General features: G+C 46.5%; 1 protein-coding gene across 2 annotated transcripts; it reads left to right on the top strand.

Annotated features, from left to right (window-relative positions):
* Positions 1–665: 665 nt before the first annotated feature.
* On the top strand, positions 666–21290 carry SMARCB1 (SWI/SNF related, matrix associated, actin dependent regulator of chromatin, subfamily b, member 1). Of its 2 annotated transcripts, none has more exons than XM_050924508.1 (10): positions 666–830; positions 3962–4073; positions 4615–4644; positions 8018–8147; positions 9406–9543; positions 11747–11874; positions 12556–12722; positions 13510–13700; positions 19757–19888; positions 20897–21290. In XM_050924508.1, exons 1-10 carry the CDS (start codon positions 738–740, stop codon positions 20934–20936), a joined length of 1161 nt encoding a protein of 386 aa, XP_050780465.1. In that variant the 5' UTR covers positions 666–737; the 3' UTR covers positions 20937–21290. The 2 variants fall into 2 exon arrangements, with proteins under 2 accessions (XP_050780465.1, XP_050780466.1); XM_050924509.1 differs by lacking the exon at positions 666–830 and adding an exon at positions 1481–1707.
* The last annotated feature ends 1053 nt before the right edge of the window (positions 21291–22343 follow it).

Raw genomic sequence — 22343 nt, 5'->3', positions numbered from 1 at the left:
AGGGGCAAAGGTGGCTGCAGGGCTCTCTGAGATGGGGGTGAATTCACCCCCATGCACAAACTGGTTCAGCAAGGGGTCGGACCTACTCAAATGCAGTGGCAGATTTGCCACTGGGCTAATGGGGTTCCGTACCTGGAGGGCACTGAAAAAAATAGGCACCACCTGACAGGAGCAGGGGAAGCCCCCATATCCAGACCCTGCTCCCCAGCAGGAGTGGGGGGGAGGGGGTGACTACAGGCAGAAGCAGTAGGAAGGCGCCCCACCCACCCCCCCATTCAGGGCCTCACAAAACCATAATCCAGCTCTGCAAAAAAGGCAATTCCTGCCCAGCTGCCCTGGCGGGGTGGGGGCTCTTGTGGTGTAACTAACAAAGGGGGATGAGGGAAAGCCAAGGGGCAGCCCTAGGCTGCACCGCCCCCTGCGTCCAGCGCCCCCCACGGCCACAGCGCGCCCCCTGTCCGCACTGGACCCCGGGCCCGTGCACCAGACCCAGGCACCGCAAGGGGGGGCGGCGGCACGTGCCCGCCAAGCTGTGTGGCCCGGACCGAGCGGGCACGTGCCCCCGCGCGCCCCCGAAGGGGGGGGTGTGACTTGGAGGCGGCCCCTTTAAGGCCGCGCCCACTGCGGGTAGGGGCTCCCCGAGCCGCGGTTCCGGCGCATGCGCATTGATCCTGCGGAGTAGGCCGCAGCCCCCCGCTTGCTTCCCCGGCGCCCCCAGCCCTGCTCCCGCCGCCGCCATGATGATGATGGCGCTGAGCAAAACCTTCGGGCAGAAGCCCGTCAAGTTCCAGCTGGAGGAGGACGGCGAGTTCTACATGATCGGGTCCGAGGTACCGGCCCGCCCGCCCGCGAGGAGGCTGCGGGACAATGGCCCGGCCGGGCCCCGCTCTGCTGTGGGAGCCTCCTGCGGCGGGGGCTCGGGGGAGCGGGGCCGGGGCCGGGGCCTCGGGGGGTGGCGGCGTGGGGGGGGCAGCGTGCGGGGAGGTGGAGGGGGAAGGGGGAGGGGTTGCGTGGGGCCTGGCCGGGTGGGGGGGTGGCTGGGTAGGAGGAATCGGGCGGGCGGGGAAGTGGAGTGTGACTGGGGACGGAGTGGAGGTTGCGGGGGGGCTGAGTAGGAGGAATCGGGCTGTTGGGGGGCGGGGAGGGGTTGCGTGGGGCCTGGCCGGGGGAGTTGTGGGTAGGAGGAATCGGACTGTTGGGGGGCGGGGTTGCGTGGGGCCTGGCCGTGGGGGTGGGGGGGGGTAGGAGGAATCGGGCTGTGGGGGGGTGGGGAGGGTAGGAGGAATCGGGCTGTTGGGGGGTGGGGAGGGGTTGCATGGGGCTTGGCGGGGGGGGTAGAAGGAATCGGGCTGTTGGGGGGTGGGGAGGGGTTGCGTGGGGCCTGGCGGGGAGGGGTAGGAGGAATCAGGCTGTTGGGGGGCGGGGAGGGGTTGCGTGGGGCCTGGCCGTGGGGGGGGGTAGGAGGAATCAGGCTGTTGGGGGGCGGGGAGGGGTTGCTTGGGCCTGGCCTGGTAGAGATGGGCTCCAGAAAGTGGGAGGTTAGGAGCAGGAGGATCCATCCTGGGGCAGGGGGGCTCTGGCTCTCCCCTACTGTGCGACTGCCCAGGAACAGGGGAGAGGCAGCCCTCGTAGTGGTACCATGCTCCCATATCTCTCTCCCACTACTGCTTGGCCCCCTTGGAGATGGGCCTGATCCAGTAGGCTGAGGTAACTGTTGTTTTCCCCAGATACTGTCTGAATCTGTCAGTCCGGGAGGGGCACTGCAGTTGCTGCCCCTCTTCACAGCCTGGTTCATACTGCCTTGTAACAGGGGCATCTTCAACACCCCCAAGGTTCAGTTGTGCTTCCAGCGCTGTGCTGGGCTGGTTGTCAAGCTCTGGCCTGTGATGTTTATAGCTAGGAGACTTTAGGACAGGGGTTCTCAGACTTTTGTACTGGCGACCCCTTTCACACAGCAAGCCTCTGAGTGTGACTCCTCTTGTACACTAAAAACACTTTTTTTTAATATATTTAACACCATTGTAAATGCTGGAGGCAAAGCGGGGTTTGGGGTGGAGGCTGAAAGCTCGTGACCCCCCATGTAATAACCTCACAACCCCCTGAGGGGTCCCGACCCCCAGTTTGAGAACCCCTGCTTTAGGAGGTCTTCAGTTGTCATGATTCGGGAAGAGTGACAGCGTGAGTGGGGAGCAGGATCTGAGTTAGTGGATTTCAGTGAGACTGGTCATACGCAAAAAGTTAAGCACGTTTAAGTGTTCGCCACATTAGGGCCTAAAGCTCAGCCTAAACCAGGAACTTGTCTCTGTGTTCTCCAAACCCAGGTCTACACTGGGGGCGGGTCGATGTGAGATACGCAACTTCAGCTACGGGAATACCATAGCTGAAGTTGACATCTTATTTCAACTTACCTCCCGTCTTCACGGCACGAGATCGACGTCCGTGGCTCCCCTGTCGACTCCACTACCGCTGCTCACTCTGGTGGAGTTCCGGAGTCAATGGGAGCACGTTTGGGGATCGATCGCTGGGTAGGCTGGATGTACCCCAAGTCTCAACGGCCTGAGCATCATCACACTTCTTAATGACATGATATATTGTGGATATCTGATCATTTATTTTAGAAAGATCCTGAATGCCCAGAAACTGCCATATGATTAAGTTAATTGAAATGATCATTTTAGCTCCAGGCTTTTGTGGCCAATAAGGAAAATCCAGTTAATGCTCCTACAGTTGTCATTGACTCCCTTTTGGTTTTTTAGCATAGTGAAGTAACTATTTGCAGAAGCAGAGCTTCTGTCAGTCACAGAAGTAGCACTGCCTCCATGAATTGACTCATTTGAGGCATTAACCTTTGATTGGCTCAACAGTGTCAGAGATCCAGTTATACTTTCAGAACAGAAAAATGTGTATTTCAGACCCATTTGATGGGGGAGAGGAGTCGTGGGTAACTTAGAATTCCGGATGCATATTTTTAGCAATGACAAGGCTCCGACCAATGGTACTTCTGAAAGAACTGGAAAGGTTGTAAAGTGAAAAAGCAGAGGTGTTAACTCTGCGGTTCTCTAACCATCAAGATCACAATCTCAGTGGTGTAGAAGGAAAATACAGCATTACTCTCTTAGCTACCAGCTAATTTGTAACCCTATTTACTGATAAACATCAAATACCAAAAAATAGTATAAGGAAACCTGAAGCTAGAGGTAGAACCAAACTGTGTCTTTTCTAATATAGAAGAAAACCCCATTGTATGACATTCTGCAGGCTGCTGGTATGTTATTGCCTCAGATGTTAGTTTCATAGTCTAGAAATAGCCTCATTGTTCTCTAAAGCTTACTGTAACGTTTAGTGCTTAGATAAAATAACACAGGTGTGGACATTATGCCAGGAAGAATAAAACTGCTTTACAGATGTTGACAGAATTTTAAAAGGGATTGTTGGCAAATGAGTCATGAATTGATTTGTGTTAGAACTCTGCATGTTCCTCAGAGCATTTAAAACACAAAATACAAACCAGGTCTTAGGTTACTAGGTTCTGTACAAAGAAAAATGTTGGAAACATAAAAGGTTCAATATAAAAGATGGTAGTGAGGGAATAATATCAAAACATACTATACAAACCTTAGTGGGAGATCTGGGTAATTCCAGCTGGAGTAAGACTAGGAAAGGTTAGATTGTTAAGAAATTATATAAAAACTACTGGCAGTCTTATTAAATCGAGAATTGTTAAGATGGGGTTCTCTCTCACCAGGCTGGTAAAAGAAATGTTGGTCAATATAAGTTTTGTTTCCTGTACTGCTGCAAAAGTCTTGGTGTTATCTAAGAAAGTGTTTTGTTGCTGAAAGAACCATCATTGGGTGCCCCACTTCACCAGCACAAAGGAGTCAGTATGCCTCAGATTCCTGCTGGAAACACTTGCCATTTTAGCAGCATCCCTTAAAACAAACCTTCTCCTTTTTGCTTGTAGGTGGGGAACTACCTGCGTATGTTTCGTGGCTCCCTATACAAGAGGTATCCCTCCCTCTGGAGGCGACTAGCCACAGTAGAAGAGAGGAAGAAAATAGTTGCATCTTCTCATGGTAAGAAAATTGATAAATATTCCTGATGTTTTAACTCTGAAAGGGTAGTTTTTAAAAATTGAAATAATTAAGTACATTCTTAAAAATACCTATAAGCTGTGATTTTCATTGAACTAGTTACACGTGTTGAATTGCAAAAGATTTATACATTTCTAAATTAATCCCATACAATTTCATTTGGCATAAGAGGCTGTGTGTGTGTGTGTATGTATGTGTGTGTATATATATTTTTTTTTTTTTGCTTGAAAACGAGATGTTTTGTCTGACCTTGGTTGTCTCTCAGGATAAGGGGGTGGAAAGAAAGAGATTCCAGATCTGGTATTGTTCAACAGCTATATCAATAGAAACAGAAGAGAGTAAGAATCTTGTTATCTTAATAGAAGTCTCCTTGGCAAGGGAAGCAAGTAATGAAACAGTTTCCTTTTAAAAGATAACCTTACAAGCTACAGGGCTGGAGACAACAAACCCGACATATTACAGATTTATGTCTACTTCTCCTCTGAGTTTTCTGCTGACCTGTTGCTTTTTATTTTTTCGACAGAGTCTCAGCGGAGTCACAGCCCCAGAAGATGTAAGTCTTCGGCTTACATTGTTCTTACCTTCTGCTGAAGAAAGAATCCCTCTTGTGGCCCCTGCTATCAAATATGTGTATTCAGATGTTTAATTCTTTTCTCTTCTGGCTCATTAGACTCAGATATGTAAAGAATGGGTTAATGTGTTTCCCTCAGGGTTACTCTCTCCTTGGCTCTTGCCACTTTTAAGAGGGAATTTTTTTCCTGTGATTGCACTGACTGGATATCCTAGTTCATGGGCTTTTCTCTTCCTTTTCATGAGACTTTGTGGGCACTCAACATACAGATGGTTCTTTGCAATTTACTAGGGTCTGCCCCTGCCACATGACCAATTTTTGTTCTTACAGTGTTTTACAGACACTAATTCTCCTATATGCCACAATGGAATCAGGCCTTTATAAATGTTTTTGATGGGTCTGTTGAACGATTCAGTTCTGAGGTTAACCTTTGTTACCACTTTCTGACACACCATTCCAGACCTTTATGCATCCCAGGGTTCATTAGTTTCTGGGATATTCCTCCCATGCTGCAGTGGGTACTCAACTGTGTCACTCCAGAGGGCTCCAAGTGCACATCAGAGCTTACACCTGAGATGGCACTTACAGACCTCTGTGGCACAGGGAAAGAAAGTTGAGTGCTATTGTTTTTCTGCCTACTCAGCCCCTATTCATTCTGAGTAAGGGTCTTGCCTCTAGAAATGTCTCTACGTGGTTGGTGGGTTATGATGCTGAGTCCCAGAAAAGCAGGTTAGTAGGATTTCTTGCATCTAGTGGGAATTCCAGGCCAGAAGTCATATTTTTAATAGACTGCACCTTAGATGTAGCTCTGACACTTATTTTAATGAGGACCTGGGGATTTCTGTTTGTTTTCTTTCAGGAAAACTAACCTGGAGCTCTTCCTTTTGTCCTTCAGAAAAAGCTGCTTGACATTGTAAATAATGGACGTAGTCTTCTGCTCTGGAAGCGCTGGGTTAATGTGTATTTGGTAAAAGCCTCAGTCTGTTTTCTGTGGACTCTTGTCCACATTACAGAGCCACAGCCCAGTTCTTGATGGTCTGCTCATGAGGCCCAGCACTGCCTAGCAGAGTTATAGGAGGTTATCCCTGAGGTACATTGGTAGGGATGTTTGAAGGGAACTATCACAGTTCCTGCCCGCAGCACAACTAGCCCCTTCTCTCTTTGTAACAGAGACTTTGCACAAGCAGTTGTTTTGCTGTCATGCTGGACCGTCACTAACCAGCCCTTCAAAGCTTTCACTTTGGGTCTTATTTTCTGTGTCTTTTCTCCATTTCACATCATAGGGGGGTTGCAGTGTCTTCCCTGGGGTATATTTGAATAAGACCTACTGTGACATTTTGGGGATCACCCAGATCAGTAAGGGATTCTGTCAGCACCTGCGCTGCACCCTTGGATGCCTTAGTGCTCTGCTTCTATGGCTCAGGGTATGTCTATACTGCAGAGAAAAACCTGTGATACAGAGTCTCAGAGCCCAGGTCACTTGACCAGAGTGCAGAGCTAAAAATTGCAGTGTAGATGTTGCTGCTGGGGCTGGAGCCGAGGCCCCAAAACCCTCCCCCTTGCTGGGTTTCAGAGCCTGGGCTCCAGCCTGAACTCAAACTCCTACACTGCTATTTTTAGCCCTGCAACCTCGGCACTGGGAGCCAAACTCAATTGACCCAGGTTCTGAAACCATTGCTGCAGATTTTTCTTTGCAGTGTAGACATCAACTCAGACCCCTAACCCTCAGTAGCCACCTTTCAATCATCAAGGTCTTGCCCTGGCTTCCGCCATCCTAGTTATTCCTTGCAGGATGACTTCTCCAGATTTCTGGGCCTGAGTCTTCCCAAGGTTCTTCACTGACAGACCCTTGGACTCTTCCCCTCTGGTCTGTTACCCCTGACTCAGTGAAATGTGCTCCTCAATTATTAGCTCGTGTTGGACGACATTCTCCACACACTTTGCACTGGAGACCTTTTTGAGGTACAAATAAAAGGTTTGCATAATAGAAAAAATCCCAGATTCAGAGATGAAATAGTAAGGAAAAGCAAACACAAGTTGCACAGAAAATAAATATAAAGGTGTAATTTCAGGTTTACACTTCTATATTAGCTAAATTCCCTTTTCTAATACAAGTTACCTGTTGCCTCTGACCAGTTTTCCAGTGTGCACTCTGGCCTAGAAAGGATCCATTTGTTTCACCAACAGGACCCTGCTTCGATGCTGGCCTGCAGTTTTTGGATGCTTTTTACTTCAGACCCTCTCTTTTTAATGGTTTGCAAGGTTTTTTCCCTCTCAGGGTTTGTCTACACTTACAATGCTGCTTGAGTGAGGACACTATGCCGACAGGAGGGATTCTAGCTACAACCTCTGAGGTGGTAGCTAGGTTAATAGGACAATTCTCTCGTTCATCTAGCACTGTCTACACCAGAGGTTAGGTTGGTTTAACTGTATTGCTCATGTGTGTGGATTTTTTGCACCTCTGAATAACTTAGTTATACCAACCTAATTTTCTAGTGTAGACCAGACCTCAGACTTGTGATTGGTGTTTGTCCAGATCAAGGGAATCTCCCTCCTTTCTTAGTTTTCCAAGACTGGGGTTTTCTATTCAGTTTTAGTGTCTTTCCTTTAACTTTAATAGTCCACCATTGTCACTTCCTGGGTTGTACAAGGGTAGGTGCTTGGAGCTAGTCTCGTCTGGTTAAGGAGGCAGCTCCTCCCTGCCTGATTAACCACCTCCTTGTTGTGAGGTGGAGCTGAATGTTGTAGCACAAATTATGAGCACACTTTTACGTCTATAAATACATAGATTCATAACCATAGTCTATATACATATATCAAATTACCATCAAGGTCAGAACCTTACAGGCTTTCATAAAAGACCTTACTCGTCATAGTTTCATTTGCAATAACATTATATATAACCATGTGATTCAGTTGTGTATTCTTTGAGGTTCAAGCGCCTATTCTCCCCTTAGGGGGACTGGACCTGACTGTCACATTGCCAAAGAAAATCAAACTTGCCTCACCTGGCTGAACTGGCCCCAGAACTAAAATGTTTATTCTTTGGGGCAAGGACCATCTTTATGTTTGTACAGCACCTAGCACAATAGGGCTGGGGCCTGTTGGTGCTTGTGGGCAGGAGTGGACCAACAGAATTTCGCAACTCCTTGTGCACTGAGTGCTCTAATGACAGGTCAAACTCCTCTAACGTGAAGTGCTTTAAAGGGAAAAGATGAAGGCATCCAAGCTACTCAGTTTTTTAGAGGCTCTCAGTAGAAGTTAACATTGCCTATCCCCAGCAGCAGAATCCTTAATTAGTACCATGACTGACAATATTTCAAAGGCTAACCAGTTACGTGCTTTCTGGTCACAGATCACGGTTATACGACACTAGCCACTAGTGTGACTCTCTTGAAAGCTTCTGAAGTGGAAGAGATCTTGGATGGAAATGATGAGAAATACAAGGCAGTGTCTATCAGCACAGAGCCTCCCACCTACCTCAGGTAATAAACATTGCTGAGGGCTACGATCCGAGTTGAAGTGATTGGAAGAGTTCTTCTACCTTGTCAAACTGTATAAAACTAGGGTATTATGTAGTGAGGTATCTATTGCTCTCCGCGTTCCCTAATATTAATCACTGTTTCATTAAATGAAGATCTCTAATATGGAAGGACTTGATTTCTGGCATACATGTGCCTTGAAACCTGGTGACTTTGCTTACCTTAGGACTGTTTCATTCCAGCTTCTAGCGTATGTTCTGGGGAAAAATGTACCCACATTGAGCACAATCTGGGCATAAGAGAGAGACAGTTATATATTCCAGTGGTCACTTAAATGAACACAATCCAAATATTAATCTGGTTATTTAAAATGGTGCATGTGGCTGTAGAATTTCTCTGCTAGGTTTAAAAATAGAGTTTAGACAATGATAGTCTCTTAATTAAGGGAGGGAGTGCTTCCTAATGGTTAGAGCTTGGTGCGCCAAGAATTGAGACTCTGGGTTCTACTCCTGGCTCTGCCTGACCATGGGCAAGTCACTTAACCTTTCTGTGCCTTAATTTCCCTGTCTGCAAATTGACTTGCCTTAGAGGGGTAGCATAAGGATACAATTTAAAGTTTGTAAAACATTTTGAGATGGTGGATAAGAGGCATTGTTGAAGGGCAAAGTAGTATTACTTAAACAGTAAGTCCTGGCAATGGACTCTTTGTTTGGCCCAAAAAGGACTGGTGGGGATAGATAAAACAAAATGAGATCAAACAGGAAAAAGCTGGTCAATGGATTGGAACATGTATATGTTAAATGAAGTGCTGCGAGCTCCTCTGAGGTGAGTACTGTGGAAGGGCCAAGTATTATCAGATGGTTAACATTTATTTTCCAGAAGGCCAGCCCCACACCCTCCCACCTGGGGTTGGGATGTCTCCACTCAGCCATTTGTAGACTTACGAATGGAACAAATGCACCATGCAGCTTTCAGGTTCATAGAATCATAGATTATTAGGGTTGGAAGGGACCTCAAGAGATCATCTAGTCCAACCCCCTGCTTAAAGCAGAACCAATCCCCAAATGGCCCCCTCAAGGACTGAACTCTCAACCCTGGGTTTAGCAGGCCAGTGCTCAAACCACTGAGCTATCCCTCCCCCTTACCATTGGGGTAGCCTGCGATCAGGCTTAGAGCTATATATATGACCATACCATAAATAATGACAATAGAAATATTCTGTGCTTGAACTTCAAGTTTAACACGAAGTCTCCTCCTTCAGAGAGCAGAAGGCAAAAAGGAATAACCAGTGGGTGCCAACCCTACCCAACAGCTCTCATCACCTCGATGCTGTGCCATGCTCAACAACCATCAACAGAAACCGCATGGGCAGGGATAAGAAGAGAACCTTCCCTCTCTGGTGAGTCAGTCACCTGCTGTTGGAAACTGCTGAGTTTTTCTGCGTGCTGACAGTTGTCTAGAGGATGGCTCTGAGGCAGGAGGCATGTTGTATTGACTTGTACAGGGTTTGTAGATGCTGTTAAAATTGCACATTATACTTCGTGATAAAGATCCAGCTATCCCCAAACTAAGACACTCTTGGTTAGAGTGGGCTACTTGCAGCTAAGTACTTATGCCCCCTGCATGAAATTCACCCCTGCGTAGTATATGAGGCCTTGTTCATTAGGCCTTTGCACCATTTAATGCCTCTGAAACTTGAGTGTCACATAGGCCTTGCACTGGCCTCTGCACAGGGTGAATTTCATCCCATATGATTAAAATTCAGTGGCAGCAGAAAATGTGTTCTCCCTGGTTTTTCAGATTTTATGCATTTCTAGGGGTGACCTCCCTTGCTGATCTGTGTTTCTACCGCTGCTGCCTGTCTCAGAACTGTCAGGTCCGCAGCCATCCATAGAGACAGAATGGTGTTCTCAGATGTGTGTGGAGCCCAGAGAGCTAGCTTAGCGTTCTGTTTAGTAGTAAGTGAAAGAAACTATAGACCTGTATCCTGTAAGGCATTAGCTTAAGTAAGCATAAGACTTCGAGGCCTATGAATTTTAGCATAAATAAGTGGCCCCACAGTCCCCCTGAGTTTTGGGGAACTGGGAATATTGTGCTGGGGAGAGAGAGAGTCCATGCAAAATGATAGTAGGGAACTGCAGGGATATTTGAACTAGTTGTAGGCTTGTTTAGTTTAGGATAGAAATACTGGCAGATGCTTAACCACGAACTTGCTTTGGCAACAGATTGGTGTATGTGCTAAGTTAGGATCATTAATATACTGCTCTCTAGGGTAAGGATGTCCCAACATTCTTAGGGTTAGGAAGTCAGATATGGCCAAGGGAGGCTGGGTATTTGTATGAAAATTCATGACAGCCCTTAGGCCCTAGAATAGCCCAGACCACCATGTATGTAAGGAGAGATTTGGACCATCAGACCTGTTTGACATGCCAGGGACGGAGTAGGACCCTTGTAGGCAACTGCCTGTCTCTTATCATCAGATTCCCAAGAAAAGGTGTGAGTCTATGTGTCATATGATACTGTAACTCTGTACTGTTGCTCTCTTTTTATTTGTGTCTTCACTTATTGTGCTAATAAAAGTTTATAAAAAGTTTTGCTTTGCCCTTGGCATGAGTGCCCTGGGTTCCTAACCAGACATTTAAGTGGATAACATTGATTCTCGTGTGCCTGGTTCTGGAACTAGAATACTACAGTTCCCAGCTCTTTATAATTGATTTCCAATTAATTACTAATTAATCAATAACCACTAAAGAATCAGGTAACATGCATTTTTTTAAATTTCTTTAAACTAGTGCTCATGGAATGTGCTGGATTGGCAGCCCAGGATGCAGACCTCCTGATTTTTGATAGGACACTGCACAGGTGGCCACGCAAGCTTTCCCATGCTGCCCCTGTCTCAGGAAGGGCTGTCCTCAGGAGTTAGGAGAGCAGCTCGCTTTCATTTCCTATCCACTCCTTGGCCACTCTGCTAAGACTGTCAACAAGGATGCCAATTGTTGTGGTGGTTGTTAGGTGCACACCTGTCCTCTGGGCACTGAACTAAGACTACTGCACTAACCAGCCACACAGTAGTAATGGCTAAAGATGTGTTCTGAAGTTGAACACCCTGGCCTAGAAGAGAGGAGCTGTGTATCCCACTGAATGATCATTAAAATCATATCACATAGTCTTTCTCCAGCTGCTGGATCAGGTCAAATTGTGTCCCCCTACATCATACTAATGTGTATTTTACTGCCTTTGTGCAAATATTTCAACAACTGTAATTTCTCTGCAACATTGTCCAGCTGCTATGACTTATGATGATTTTATATCTTCCATAGAAGACTTGACCTGAAGAGTTCAGAGGGAGCCAGTCATGCAAACTCGAGGAACTTCCTCACTGAATTCTCTAGCGTATTATTTTATCTCAGATGTGTTAAAGGTGAAAATGAAACCCAGGGTCCATTGTTGCCCTGGATCTGTAAGCATATGTTTTAGAGCCCACCCAAAGGCTGTGATTGTCAGAGGGAGGTACTCCTGGTAAATCCTGTCTCTCTTCTCATGGATGCCAGTGTACCTTCTACCAGTGTCTAATGCTGCATGTTGTCCTGGTTTGTTTTCAGCTTTGATGACCATGACCCAGCAGTAATCCATGAGAATGCATCCCAGCCAGAGGTTCTGGTTCCAATCCGATTGGACATGGAAATCGATGGGCAGAAACTCAGAGATGCTTTTACGTGGAACATGAATGGTATGTAGGCAGCCAAGTCTTGTCTAAGGAGCTTGGAGGGATTCGGTTGCATCTATACAAGAGCATTTTTTATTTTATTTTATTTTTTAGAGAGAGAGATCCCCTGCCACACGTTGGCAAAGCTGTCAAGGCCTCACATTTCACTGGGATTCCATTTAATTATCATGTCTCATCCTGTATCATGTGTCCTTCCTGCTGGCTGCAGTGAGCACTAGGCGTGTGTGTGTGTAATTTGAGGCCATCTTTTTTTAATTGGCCTGTTCTCCTGACCTGATTCAGTGATGCCACAGTCCAGTGTCTCTGATCTCATGTGGCATTCAGATGAGATACAAATACAAAAGCACAAAAAGCCTGTATCTCCATAGTCTCATTCACCTGTGTATTGTATTAAGATTGCAGCTACATTGTTTCCATAGGAACAAATAGTAAATGTCGTCCATTCCTTAAGTCAAAGTTTGTAGATTGTTTTTGTCCTTACAAACCAGAGTCTAAAACCATCCTTTGACTCTTACTAGAAAGAGGTTAGACTTGAGATTTCCCTCTGCGTGGCAGGTTACAGCAGAGGCCTAATGCCTTGTAATCCGTGAGTGAGAGGAAGATTCTAATTGCTGTAAGCCCTGACTGAATTAACTGGGAATATTGGCTTGTTCTAATTGGTTGTCCTTTCTTCACCTCCATCAGAAAAGCTAATGACCCCAGAAATGTTCTCAGAGATACTCTGTGATGACCTGGATTTGAATCCTCTGACCTTTGTCCCTGCCATTGCCTCTGCAATTCGACAACAGATTGAGTCTTATCCAACTGACAGTATCCTAGAGGACCAGTCAGATCAACGAGTTATTATTAAGGTAATAAAGGAGAAAAGCATGACCCGAGTTAAATTATTTTGTAGAAGGCTGTTTGGGGAAGGAAAAGCACATGGGCTTCTCAAGCTAGGAGTTCCTGGCTCCCCGGTCCTGTGTCTAGATCACATTTCTCTCCTCTGTGTTGAGGCCCTGGTGGCAGAGTACTGAACACTGCTGTCTGTGCCAGGAATTGAGATGACTGTGGGCTGGTCCACACTACGGGGGGGAAATCGATCTTAGATACGCAACTTCAGCTACGTGAATAACGTAGCTGAAGTCGAATATCTAAGATTGGATTACTCACCCGTCCACACCGCGCGGGATCGATGTCCGCGGCTCTCCCTGTCGATTCCGCAACTCCGTTGGGGTTGATGGAGTTCTGGAATCGATATAAGCGCGCTTGGGGATCGATATATCGCGTCTAGATTAGACGCGATATATTGATCCCCGAGCAATCGATTTTAACCCGCCGATACGGCGGGTAGTCTGGACGTAGCCTATGTAATAGATGAGTTCCAGAGGAGGAAGGAACAGAGTCACACTTTGGGGAGAGGAGCTGGAAGTCCTCACACATCATTTGGGTTTCCTAGCACTAATGGTAGTAAAGAACCCAAATACAGTAGTTCTAGAAATGCATGGAATTGGCTCAGCCATTTATCTTGTTTGCCTCTGAACTTTACCGCATGCATTAAATAAGCATGACCGTGACAAGGTAATGCAAGAGATTGGTATGCGTAGGAGCATTTGAAATGCAAACAAATCTGACTTGTGTTTATGGCATTGTGTCCAGCTAAATATCCACGTGGGGAACATTTCCCTGGTAGACCAGTTTGAATGGGACATGTCGGAGAAGGAGAACTCCCCGGAGAAGTTTGCACTGAAGCTGTGTTCAGAGCTTGGGCTGGGTGGGGAATTTGTCACCACCATCGCTTACAGCATTCGGGGACAACTGAGCTGGCATCAGAAGACGTATGCCTTCAGGTACAGAACACTGTAGTCTTTTTACCATCTGTTAAATAGTTGCCTCTTTGTGGAAGAGATTCTCTGGGAGATAATCCTGCTGATGTACCACACTCTGGTTCCTACTCTGCTCTTCCTATGGTTTTGGCTTCTTGAGCTCTTGTGGTCCTTCTGTCACCTGAAGCCCTTCTCACTTTGACATTAGTTAGTTGCTGTGGAGTGGTTTATCAGATGAAGAAGGAGCAGATGAACTCCTAAGCAGTAACGAGATTCCATTCATGTAAGTGTCTTAGTAACACACGTCAAAAGAATTCCCAAAAGCCAATATTATGTAGAGACATTTCCTGTGTGGTATTGGCAGCTCCTTTATGGTCACCTATTGAGGATCCTGCAGAGACTATTCCCTCTTTCCCACGTTCTTGTGTGGTTCACAGGCTGTGTTGCACGGGGTGACTCAGAGGGCAAGGTGTGAATGTGCTGAGGCTGTTTGGGAGAAGTGCTGTTTCACTGATGTAAGCTGATTTCAGAATTGGTGCGTTCTGTGGAGAAATGGAGCATAGCCTCGCTTGGATGTAATGTGCAGCCTGACTCTGGAGAGCATGAAGTTTAGCCTTAGTGGGGCTGGGAATGGAACCAGTGCAAACACCACAAACTCTAGAGAAACCTGGCTCTGCATGCTGCCCCTCAGGCCTGTGTCTCATTGGTGGCTCTTGGTGGTTGGGTAACTTGAGGAATCTGCTTCACCCATTCAAAAATATTAAGTATGTTTTGGTTTAAAATAGAGCCAACAGACTAGAAATGGCTGCTTTCCTAAGTGACCGTTGTGTTGAGACACACTGGGGGTGTTATGTACAGTTTGTAACTTGCCCAGGCGATGCTATTCTGTGATGCTGAAATATCAGCTGTTACCACATCACAGCCTTTTGTTATAGCTAGTGGGTAACAGCTATTGTTTCATTGTCTTCGTACAGAAAATATGTGCCCTTTAATCATGTTCTCCTTTCATAACATACACACTGATACCTTTTTCTAGAGGCCTCTAAGCCATTTGTGTTCCCTGTGCCGTGATGACTCATGAACCAGGGTGTCTTAGGTATTTTCAAGCTTAATGTTGATTAAAACAGCAACTGTAGTGCTCTGCATTGGCCAGAATAAAAGCTGGTGTGATTTACTTATCACCAGAAGACAGGTTATGAATCCTGACAATAATAGGTTCCAGTTGTATTATGTAGTGGTCTGTGGTGAATTAGTATATGGATGGTTTTTATCCTTCATGTATTTCATTATAATATATTACAAGTGTGCAAGCTGGGAATATGCATTAATGAGCTAGTCTCTGAGTTGGCCTGGCAGACTAAACTCTGCGCATTGTGATACTATATGAAGGATCAGAGTTCAACACCTGAGATGATTTGCAGGGCCAGCAGTGGCTGGGAGAAAGGAAGTTGCCTTGCTTTGGCTTTTAGTAATTCCCTGTGGCCATTTCAGGCCATCACAGTGGTACACTCCAGCGGTTGGAAGAGAACCACATCCAACCCTTTATTGGAGGGACGGGCAATGCCTAGAGGTCAATTCCAGGGCGTGAGGGAGCATAGAAGCAGAAAACAGGAGATAGATCCTCAAGGTTCTGAGACCTCCTCGAGTTACTGTAGAAGTTGGAGGCTAGTCCATAGAATTACTCTGCTTAATGGAGCAAATAAAGAGAATTCAGTGCTGGCACTTAGACTGCGAGCCTGACATGTTTATTGTATAAGAGGCAATCCTGAGAGTGCCTAGGGTTATTATAGTTCACCCTGTGGTTTAATAAGTTGCTGGAGAAACCAAGGAGTTAGCAGTCAGCTTTCAGTATTTTAGAAGAGCCCCAGCCAGTTAACACTCTTGGCACCATGAGCATATGTCTGTGTCACCGTAACCTTCTGTCCTTGCTCCTGCCGTTCTCCATGGTCTTTGTATATTCCTGACTGTCCACAACCAGCATCGTGGCAGCCTCCTTTGCAAATGCAACCGGTCACCGGAGTGCTGTGGGCCAGCTGCTTTTTACTCCTCGTCTGCCTCTTGGCACTTCTCAGTTCGCTTTCCTTCAGGAATATACCCCAGTGGTGTCCCCAGAAACAGTGTAATTCCAAGATTATCGCCAAAGCAATCTTTGTTAGAGACTGGAGAGAGACTCAGTGTGAACCAAAGGTAAACCTAAAATCCTCTCTGCTTCAGTGTGGAGAACAGCCTCTCTGGAGAGGAGTTTGTAGTTAGGATTTAAGCAGGAGAACAATCTAATTGTTAAAGCTCATGTGTTTGTCCTGCGTCCTGCTGCCAGCGTCCCCTCTCTGTTAGCATCTCAGGATGTGACCTATACCTTCCTTTGCCAGGGAAAGCTGATTGGTATCTCCTGGTGTGGTTGGGGACCAAACCATTTTTGGCACCATTGCCAAAAGTGCTTTTAGTCTTGTCGGCACTAGAAAAGCTGAAGTATGGACCGAAGTGTAGTGTCTTTCCCACTGTCTTCTAACCCCCTCTCAGTAGAGTTGTATGACATAATGGGAAAAATGCCCTAGGCATGAGTACACTACAGCCTCCACCAACGCAGAATCACAGGTGTGTTCCTGACTGTAGTTGCAGTCCCTGAGGTTGGGTGGAAGTACGTCTCCAGCTCTGTGCAGTGGTGCTGGGAAGACTTCTATCCTGGCCACGCTGGGGAGTAAACTCTTTGAAAGCAAGCAGGGTCGGGGGACCGTTGGCTGGTTTAGCAATGTGTGCTGGTGAGCACAGCTGGGAGTTCAAGGTTTCTTCTCTGTAGCTCCCTCCTGGTTTATACCTGTGACAGTACTTGAAGTGAAGAGCAGAGCCCTCTCATCACTGTGTTGGGCAGAAGTCCGCTTTTGGATTAGCCCAGACACTAGTCCTTCATTCCTTGTAAGTGTAAATTGCTTTCTGCCCACCCCATTACAGTGTATCCCATATCCAGTGGAGACTCGCATTCCTAGATGGTCCCTCTTCCTAATTCTTGCCCCTTAATGCTTCAGAGGGGCCCTGTGAACCTGCATAGGTACCAAAAGGCTTTTCTAATATCCTCTGCTTCCCCATTTATCCCAGATGACCTGTTTAGGATAGAGGCTATTTGCAGGTAGCTAGTTTTTTTTCCTTTGGGAGGTTGCTTGCATGATATGAAAATGTACCTCCCTTTTAGTCAGACAGTGCTGATTATAATACCAGCCTGTGGTCCCAACAGGTGACTTCACACCCTGGCTTGTTGAAAGCCAGTTTACCAAGGATTTCTACATGGCCCTGATTATTAAGGAGAGTTTGCACATAGAGAGTGTTTGCAATAGGTAGACTTCAAACCTCCTTTCAAAGATAAAGGAACCTTATTGCAAACAATGAAATCAAAGTGCTGGCTGCTGCTGGGAGAGGAATGGGGGTAAGGAGGCCTCACAGAACAAAGTAACCGTCAATACTTAGACATCATCTCGTTTTTAAACAAAAACACTAATTAAAACCTTGTTTTGTTTCTCTTAGTGCAAATGTCCTCTTCCTTCTGCTTCTCCTCCAGCAGAGGAGTGGCTTTGAAACCTTCTTGTGATTAATGATATTTGGGTTCTGTGGTTGGTTAGTTCCTGAATTCCCAAACCACACTGGTGGTGGTTGCTAAAGAGAGACATTCCAGTGTTGTAGGAGAAGGGTCTGCTGTAGCAATATCAAAAGAACAGCCCTAATATCTCCAGGGACTGACACAGTCTGAGGAGTCACGCAGATCTTAATCATCTGAGGGAGAGGTGAAACCATGTAGTTCTGTGGGATTCTGCTTTTGCTGGTCAGCACTGTTAGCGCAAAACAAGGACAGAGCCAAAAAGCATGATGTAGCAGTGTGGTGTTGTGAGCCACTATACAGGACTGGTTATATAGCAACGTATATCAAATAGATATAAGGAGCAGTAAGAGGAGGCTGAAATGGGACCCATCAAGTTCTCCTGTCCCCATGACTTACTCAGTATTTAGTAATTATATACACAGCCCTTTACAAACAAGCTCCCTGACCTAAAGAGCTTCTATCTGAATAGCTAATGGAGGGAGCTGATTCTACCAGACACCAAACACTCCTTGCCTTGAGAGTCATCCTTGTGTCCAGTAGAAAATGTCACCCTGCTCAGCTGGCTATATGGACCCTGGCACATATGAATGTTACCTCAGCCTGTCACCAGAGGGTTGGACCAGGACATAGGGAAGGGCAAAACTTTGTTTTTTGTTACTTCACCTCATTCTACTAAAAATTATGCAGCTGATGGTGTATTACACAATGCCTCCTACGCTGGGAGTATCCCCTCTGCCACTCCGCCAGCCCGGCAGCAGCATTGTGCCCTTGAGAAGTTGGGGTGTTGTCACAAGATTGCAGAATCCCTTCTTCTCTGTCTGACACCTGCCAGTCCATGGAAATGTGGGATCCAGTTTAAGATTGTGCTGAAATCATGCTCTTAGGCCCAGTCCTGCAGCCCCATTGAAGTCTGTTGATTTGTGCAGGTGTGAGGCAGAATCTGGCCCTAAAGGTTTGCTATTCTAGATCACCAGCTTTGCTGCAGACAACCCCTTTCCAGGGTGATCAGCAGTTGAAGTATGTCCTGTGAATCAGAGAGCTGTGATTAGCTGCATGTAAGTGATGGGACGCTAGCCTGTGTAGTGGTGTCTCTGTGGGAGGGGTCAGACATGGCTGTGCACCTGGGCTAGCCCTACACACACACTTTCTCAAAATTTGAACCCAATATTTACACTGAGACTTGCCTGTGTTTACACTGCATTTCCAGCTCCTCAGTATTTAGGAACCCACTCTCATAACCACAAGGGGCTGTACTAGTTAATTCTTAAAAGGTTAGTGAAGTGAAGACCACTTTGTGAGCATGTGACGGTGTAGCTGCTCGTAGCAGACCAGTTTGTAACTTGCACTAGCAGACTAAGCTCTTTGGGTCAGGGACTCTCACTTATTCTGCATATTTGTAGAATACCTAGCGCAATGGAACCCAATCCATGACTAGGGTCTCTAGATTCAATTGCAATGTGTTACTCTTCAGTGGAAGATTGGGAGAGTCTGTCATCACCAGGCCTTATGAACATAAGGAGTTGCCAAAGGCTGCGAAGGAAGAGCAGTTGTACTAGGCAACTCAGAATTACAGTACCACGTGCAGTTTGCACAGACTGAGGCCTTGTCTACACTACAGGGGTAAGTCGACTCAAGTTATACTACTCCACATAGCTGAAATCAAGGTAGCTTAGGTCGACTTACTGTGGTGTCTACACCGCGCTGTGTCAACTGGGGATGCTGTCTAGTCGACTTCCCTTACTCTTCTCATTCCGGTGGACTATCGGAGTCGACCAGAGAGCGCTCTGTGGTTAATTCAGTGGGTCTTCACTAGATCCACTAAATCAACCCCCGCCGCATCAATCACGCCAGCCTTGATCTCCAGTAATTGTAGACATGGCCTCAGAAATGCTGGCAGGAACCTCAGGAAGCCACATTTCTCAGCAGACAGGGTATTCTCCCAGTTCATGAATGTCCCCTTGGATATAACAAAGCTTTCAGCATTCATAAACTGGTATGATCTTTTCATTCAGCCTGAATGTCGTCTGTCCATTAGCCAGTTATATAGGGAGCCTTCAGAGAGGGGAAATCTACTGAGACTCTGGTTGGTATTCAAAATCTGCATGGCTCTTTAAACTGCAGTCTTCATGTTGTTGTTAATATTGATCATATACCTCCTGATGGCCAAAACTTTCTAAAATAAGGAGGACGTGTTCAGCATTTGCTTTGAGGAATCCCCTTTCACTGGTGCGTACAAGAGACGATAGCTTTGAAGTAGTTAGATTCAAGGCAGTTCCAGGCTCCAGGAAATATAGCTTGTCTGTCTACTGGGCAGAAACCAGACTGTACCAAGCAGATGTAAGAATGAGTGCCCAGCCAGAGCAGCCATTGAGTAGCCCTCCCCTCTCAGCTCTGGGGCAGTGCCAAAGGGGAGTGAAAAGTCTGTGTGTCTTGGCTGTTGCAATTCAGATTTGGCTGAATTTTTGTTTTTTGTCTTGACTTGGTGCTTTAGTGAGAACCCTCTGCCAACCGTAGAGATTGCCATTCGTAACACAGGTGATGCTGACCAGTGGTGCCCTCTGCTCGAAACCCTAACGGACGCGGAGATGGAGAAGAAGATCAGAGACCAAGACAGAAACACAAGGTGCTGCCCGTTCCTACAGTTTTCATTCTGGCCCCTCTCTGGGATAGAATTTAAAAGCTTTGATGTTTTATTTTTCTCTGCTGAGAGCCAACTGGCAAGATTTCAGATCAATACACCAGAAAGAGGATTTCTCTCTCCTTTGCTTCAGGATATTAAACTGTTATCACATCACTCTGCAAGTGTCTTCACATTTTCATTTTAACCATCTCCTGCTCAAAGCCAGCTCCCCTCTAGTGCAGTAATATCTGGGGTCTCTAGGAGTCTTAAGACTAAATGCCACATGCTGACATCCTGACAAAGCTTCCCTTTTATGTGTGGAGATGCACTGTTTGAAGTAGGAGTGATGTTCCAAACCCCAGCCTGGTTAACTGCACTTCTGCCTATTTGCTGGCACAGATAGGAACACCATTGTGATTACAAGAGCAGCTTTTGCTCCCTGTAGGGAGAGACCCACAAAGCAAATAAATAGCTTAGGCTGTTCAGACCTGCCTGGGTTTGAAGTGAAATCATCCTGGTTTATCTCCCCAAGATACTGTAGGTAATAAAATTGAGAGATTCAAGCAACACTCATGGGTTGCTCAAAACTGGAGACCCTTCCATTGGTATCTGATAAACTATCTCCCAGTTATTTAATACTCAATTTGGTAAGACTGAGACATTCTGATACTCAGTAGCTGTAAGCTCTTGCGGTAAAGCTAAACTGTCAATGGCCGATTGATGTTGAAACACAATTCAGGCTAAAAATACATGGAAACAAGGTAAGCAGATTTCGCAGCAGCAGCAGCAATGCCATACACACTTCAGGAACTGTGCAGATAACAGTGTGGTTCAAGTAAATAGTATCACCAGGTGAGGGTGTTAACTAGTACGTTTGTCTAGCAGCCCCTAAGACTGTGCAGTAACTTGCCCTTTGGCATCTGTGAGGGCTGTGGTGTGATTCCAGGCAGCTCTACTAAAGCATCATTTCCCCATCACTTACTGTGCCTTTTTCTCCCTCACTTCCTACAGGCGCATGAGACGTTTGGCCAACACTGCTCCAGCCTGGTAACCCTCCCTGACATGACAGTGGTGCTCATCCTCCGGACTCTGTCTCCACTCCTCTCCCCCAAAAGGACCTAGGATTGGCAGGGGTTTGTCTTGAATCTTTTTGGCCCAGAATGAGGACACACATTCCACTTGCCAAGCAGTTCAGAGTACTGCTGACTCCCGCCCCTGCCCCCACCTTAATGCCATGTGCCGAGAATGTTGCATTTGCACATTATCCATCAGAGGTCTGTGGCAGCTGTTAGAGCCCCTCATGTACCTGTGTGTGGACTGAGTAAAGGTTTGGGGGGGGGGGGGTTGGTATAGGTGCAAGGTGCACTGTTGACAACTTTTGAAATAAAAGGAATGCATAATGGTTGGTTTGAATCAGTAACTTACATGCATGAGAGTCCAGCTCCCATTGCTTGGGCTCCTGACAATTGATCCTTCTGATGGCCTAATGCTGGAGGAGTTGGAGCTGCATGGGCTGTTTGCAGGTCAGCTGGATATTCACATGAGGTAGGGAGTCCTGTCCTCTGGTTGCTTGTTTGGAATAGATCTAATAGGCTTCGAAGAGAATCCTGCCCAGGCCTTCCCTTTTACCAGGGGACTGGGCTTTGGGACTCAGTGGGGTGGGAATAGTGAAGATCATGAGGACTACCCTAAAAGAATGTTAGTGTCTGGATCACGAAGGAGCTATTTGTTTAATATCAGAGGGGGAGCCTTGCTGGTCTGGATCTTTAAAAAGCAACAAAGAGTCATGTGGCACCTTATAGACTAACAGACGTATTGGAGCATGAGCTTTCGTGGGTGAATCCCCACTTCATCACAAAAGCTTATGCTCCAATACATCTGTTAGTAACAGAGTCCTGGGGCACCTTATAGATTATTTGTTTATTGCACTCAGAGCGATCAGAACCAGCCCTGTCTGTCTGTAATTATGTCTCAGTGAATGGAGCTTGGCTGGTTAGTTCGGTGAGCATGGTGTAGTCCATGGCTTCCGTTAGGCTTTGAAGTTCATCTCTGTCTAGTGTCAGAGTGTGTTGGTTGGAAGCCAAAGCTGGGGAGAAGACCTCAAAACTCCCAGAACTGATGGCAAGACTCTGCATTTCAGTTGTCTGACTTGTAGTTGCTGAAATTGCATCTTTCCTTCAGTAAAAAGCTGCCCCTGTAGCCCCTTGCATGATGATGTGCAGTCGATCCCTCACTTGCAGCCAATGAATGAACTAAGCTCACTGGGAATAAAGCTGGATTCACACGGGCCGCTAACACGGTGGGGCCAGGAGTCTGTAAAGCTGGTGAGAAGGCAGAGACCTGCTCTTTCCCAGGAGGCGTGGAATTTGGCTGTTTTAAACAAGATACAAATTGTCAGCTTTGTATTGAATTGTTTTAAATAGACTCAGAGCCAAGCTGCTGGCTTGTTGGCGCTTTG

The sequence above is a fragment of the Gopherus flavomarginatus genome, chromosome 15, assembly GCF_025201925.1.
Source record: "Gopherus flavomarginatus isolate rGopFla2 chromosome 15, rGopFla2.mat.asm, whole genome shotgun sequence".
NCBI classification, from domain to species: domain Eukaryota; kingdom Metazoa; phylum Chordata; order Testudines; family Testudinidae; genus Gopherus; species Gopherus flavomarginatus.
The sequence above is the reverse complement of the archived record's forward strand: the minus strand, read 5'-3'. Positions and strand labels throughout refer to the sequence as shown.

Bases quoted from the DNA above. Each gene is read 5' to 3' on its own strand.
- SMARCB1 (XM_050924508.1), top strand. From the start codon at position 738: ATGATGATGATGGCGCTGAGCAAAACCTTCGGGCAGAAGCCCGTCAAG. The intron at 4,074-4,614 runs GTAAGAAAATTG...TTTTTTCGACAG, and splicing joins AATAGTTGCATCTTCTCATG to AGTCTCAGCGGAGTCACAGC. The intron at 19,889-20,896 runs GTGCTGCCCGTT...CACTTCCTACAG, and splicing joins GACCAAGACAGAAACACAAG to GCGCATGAGACGTTTGGCCA.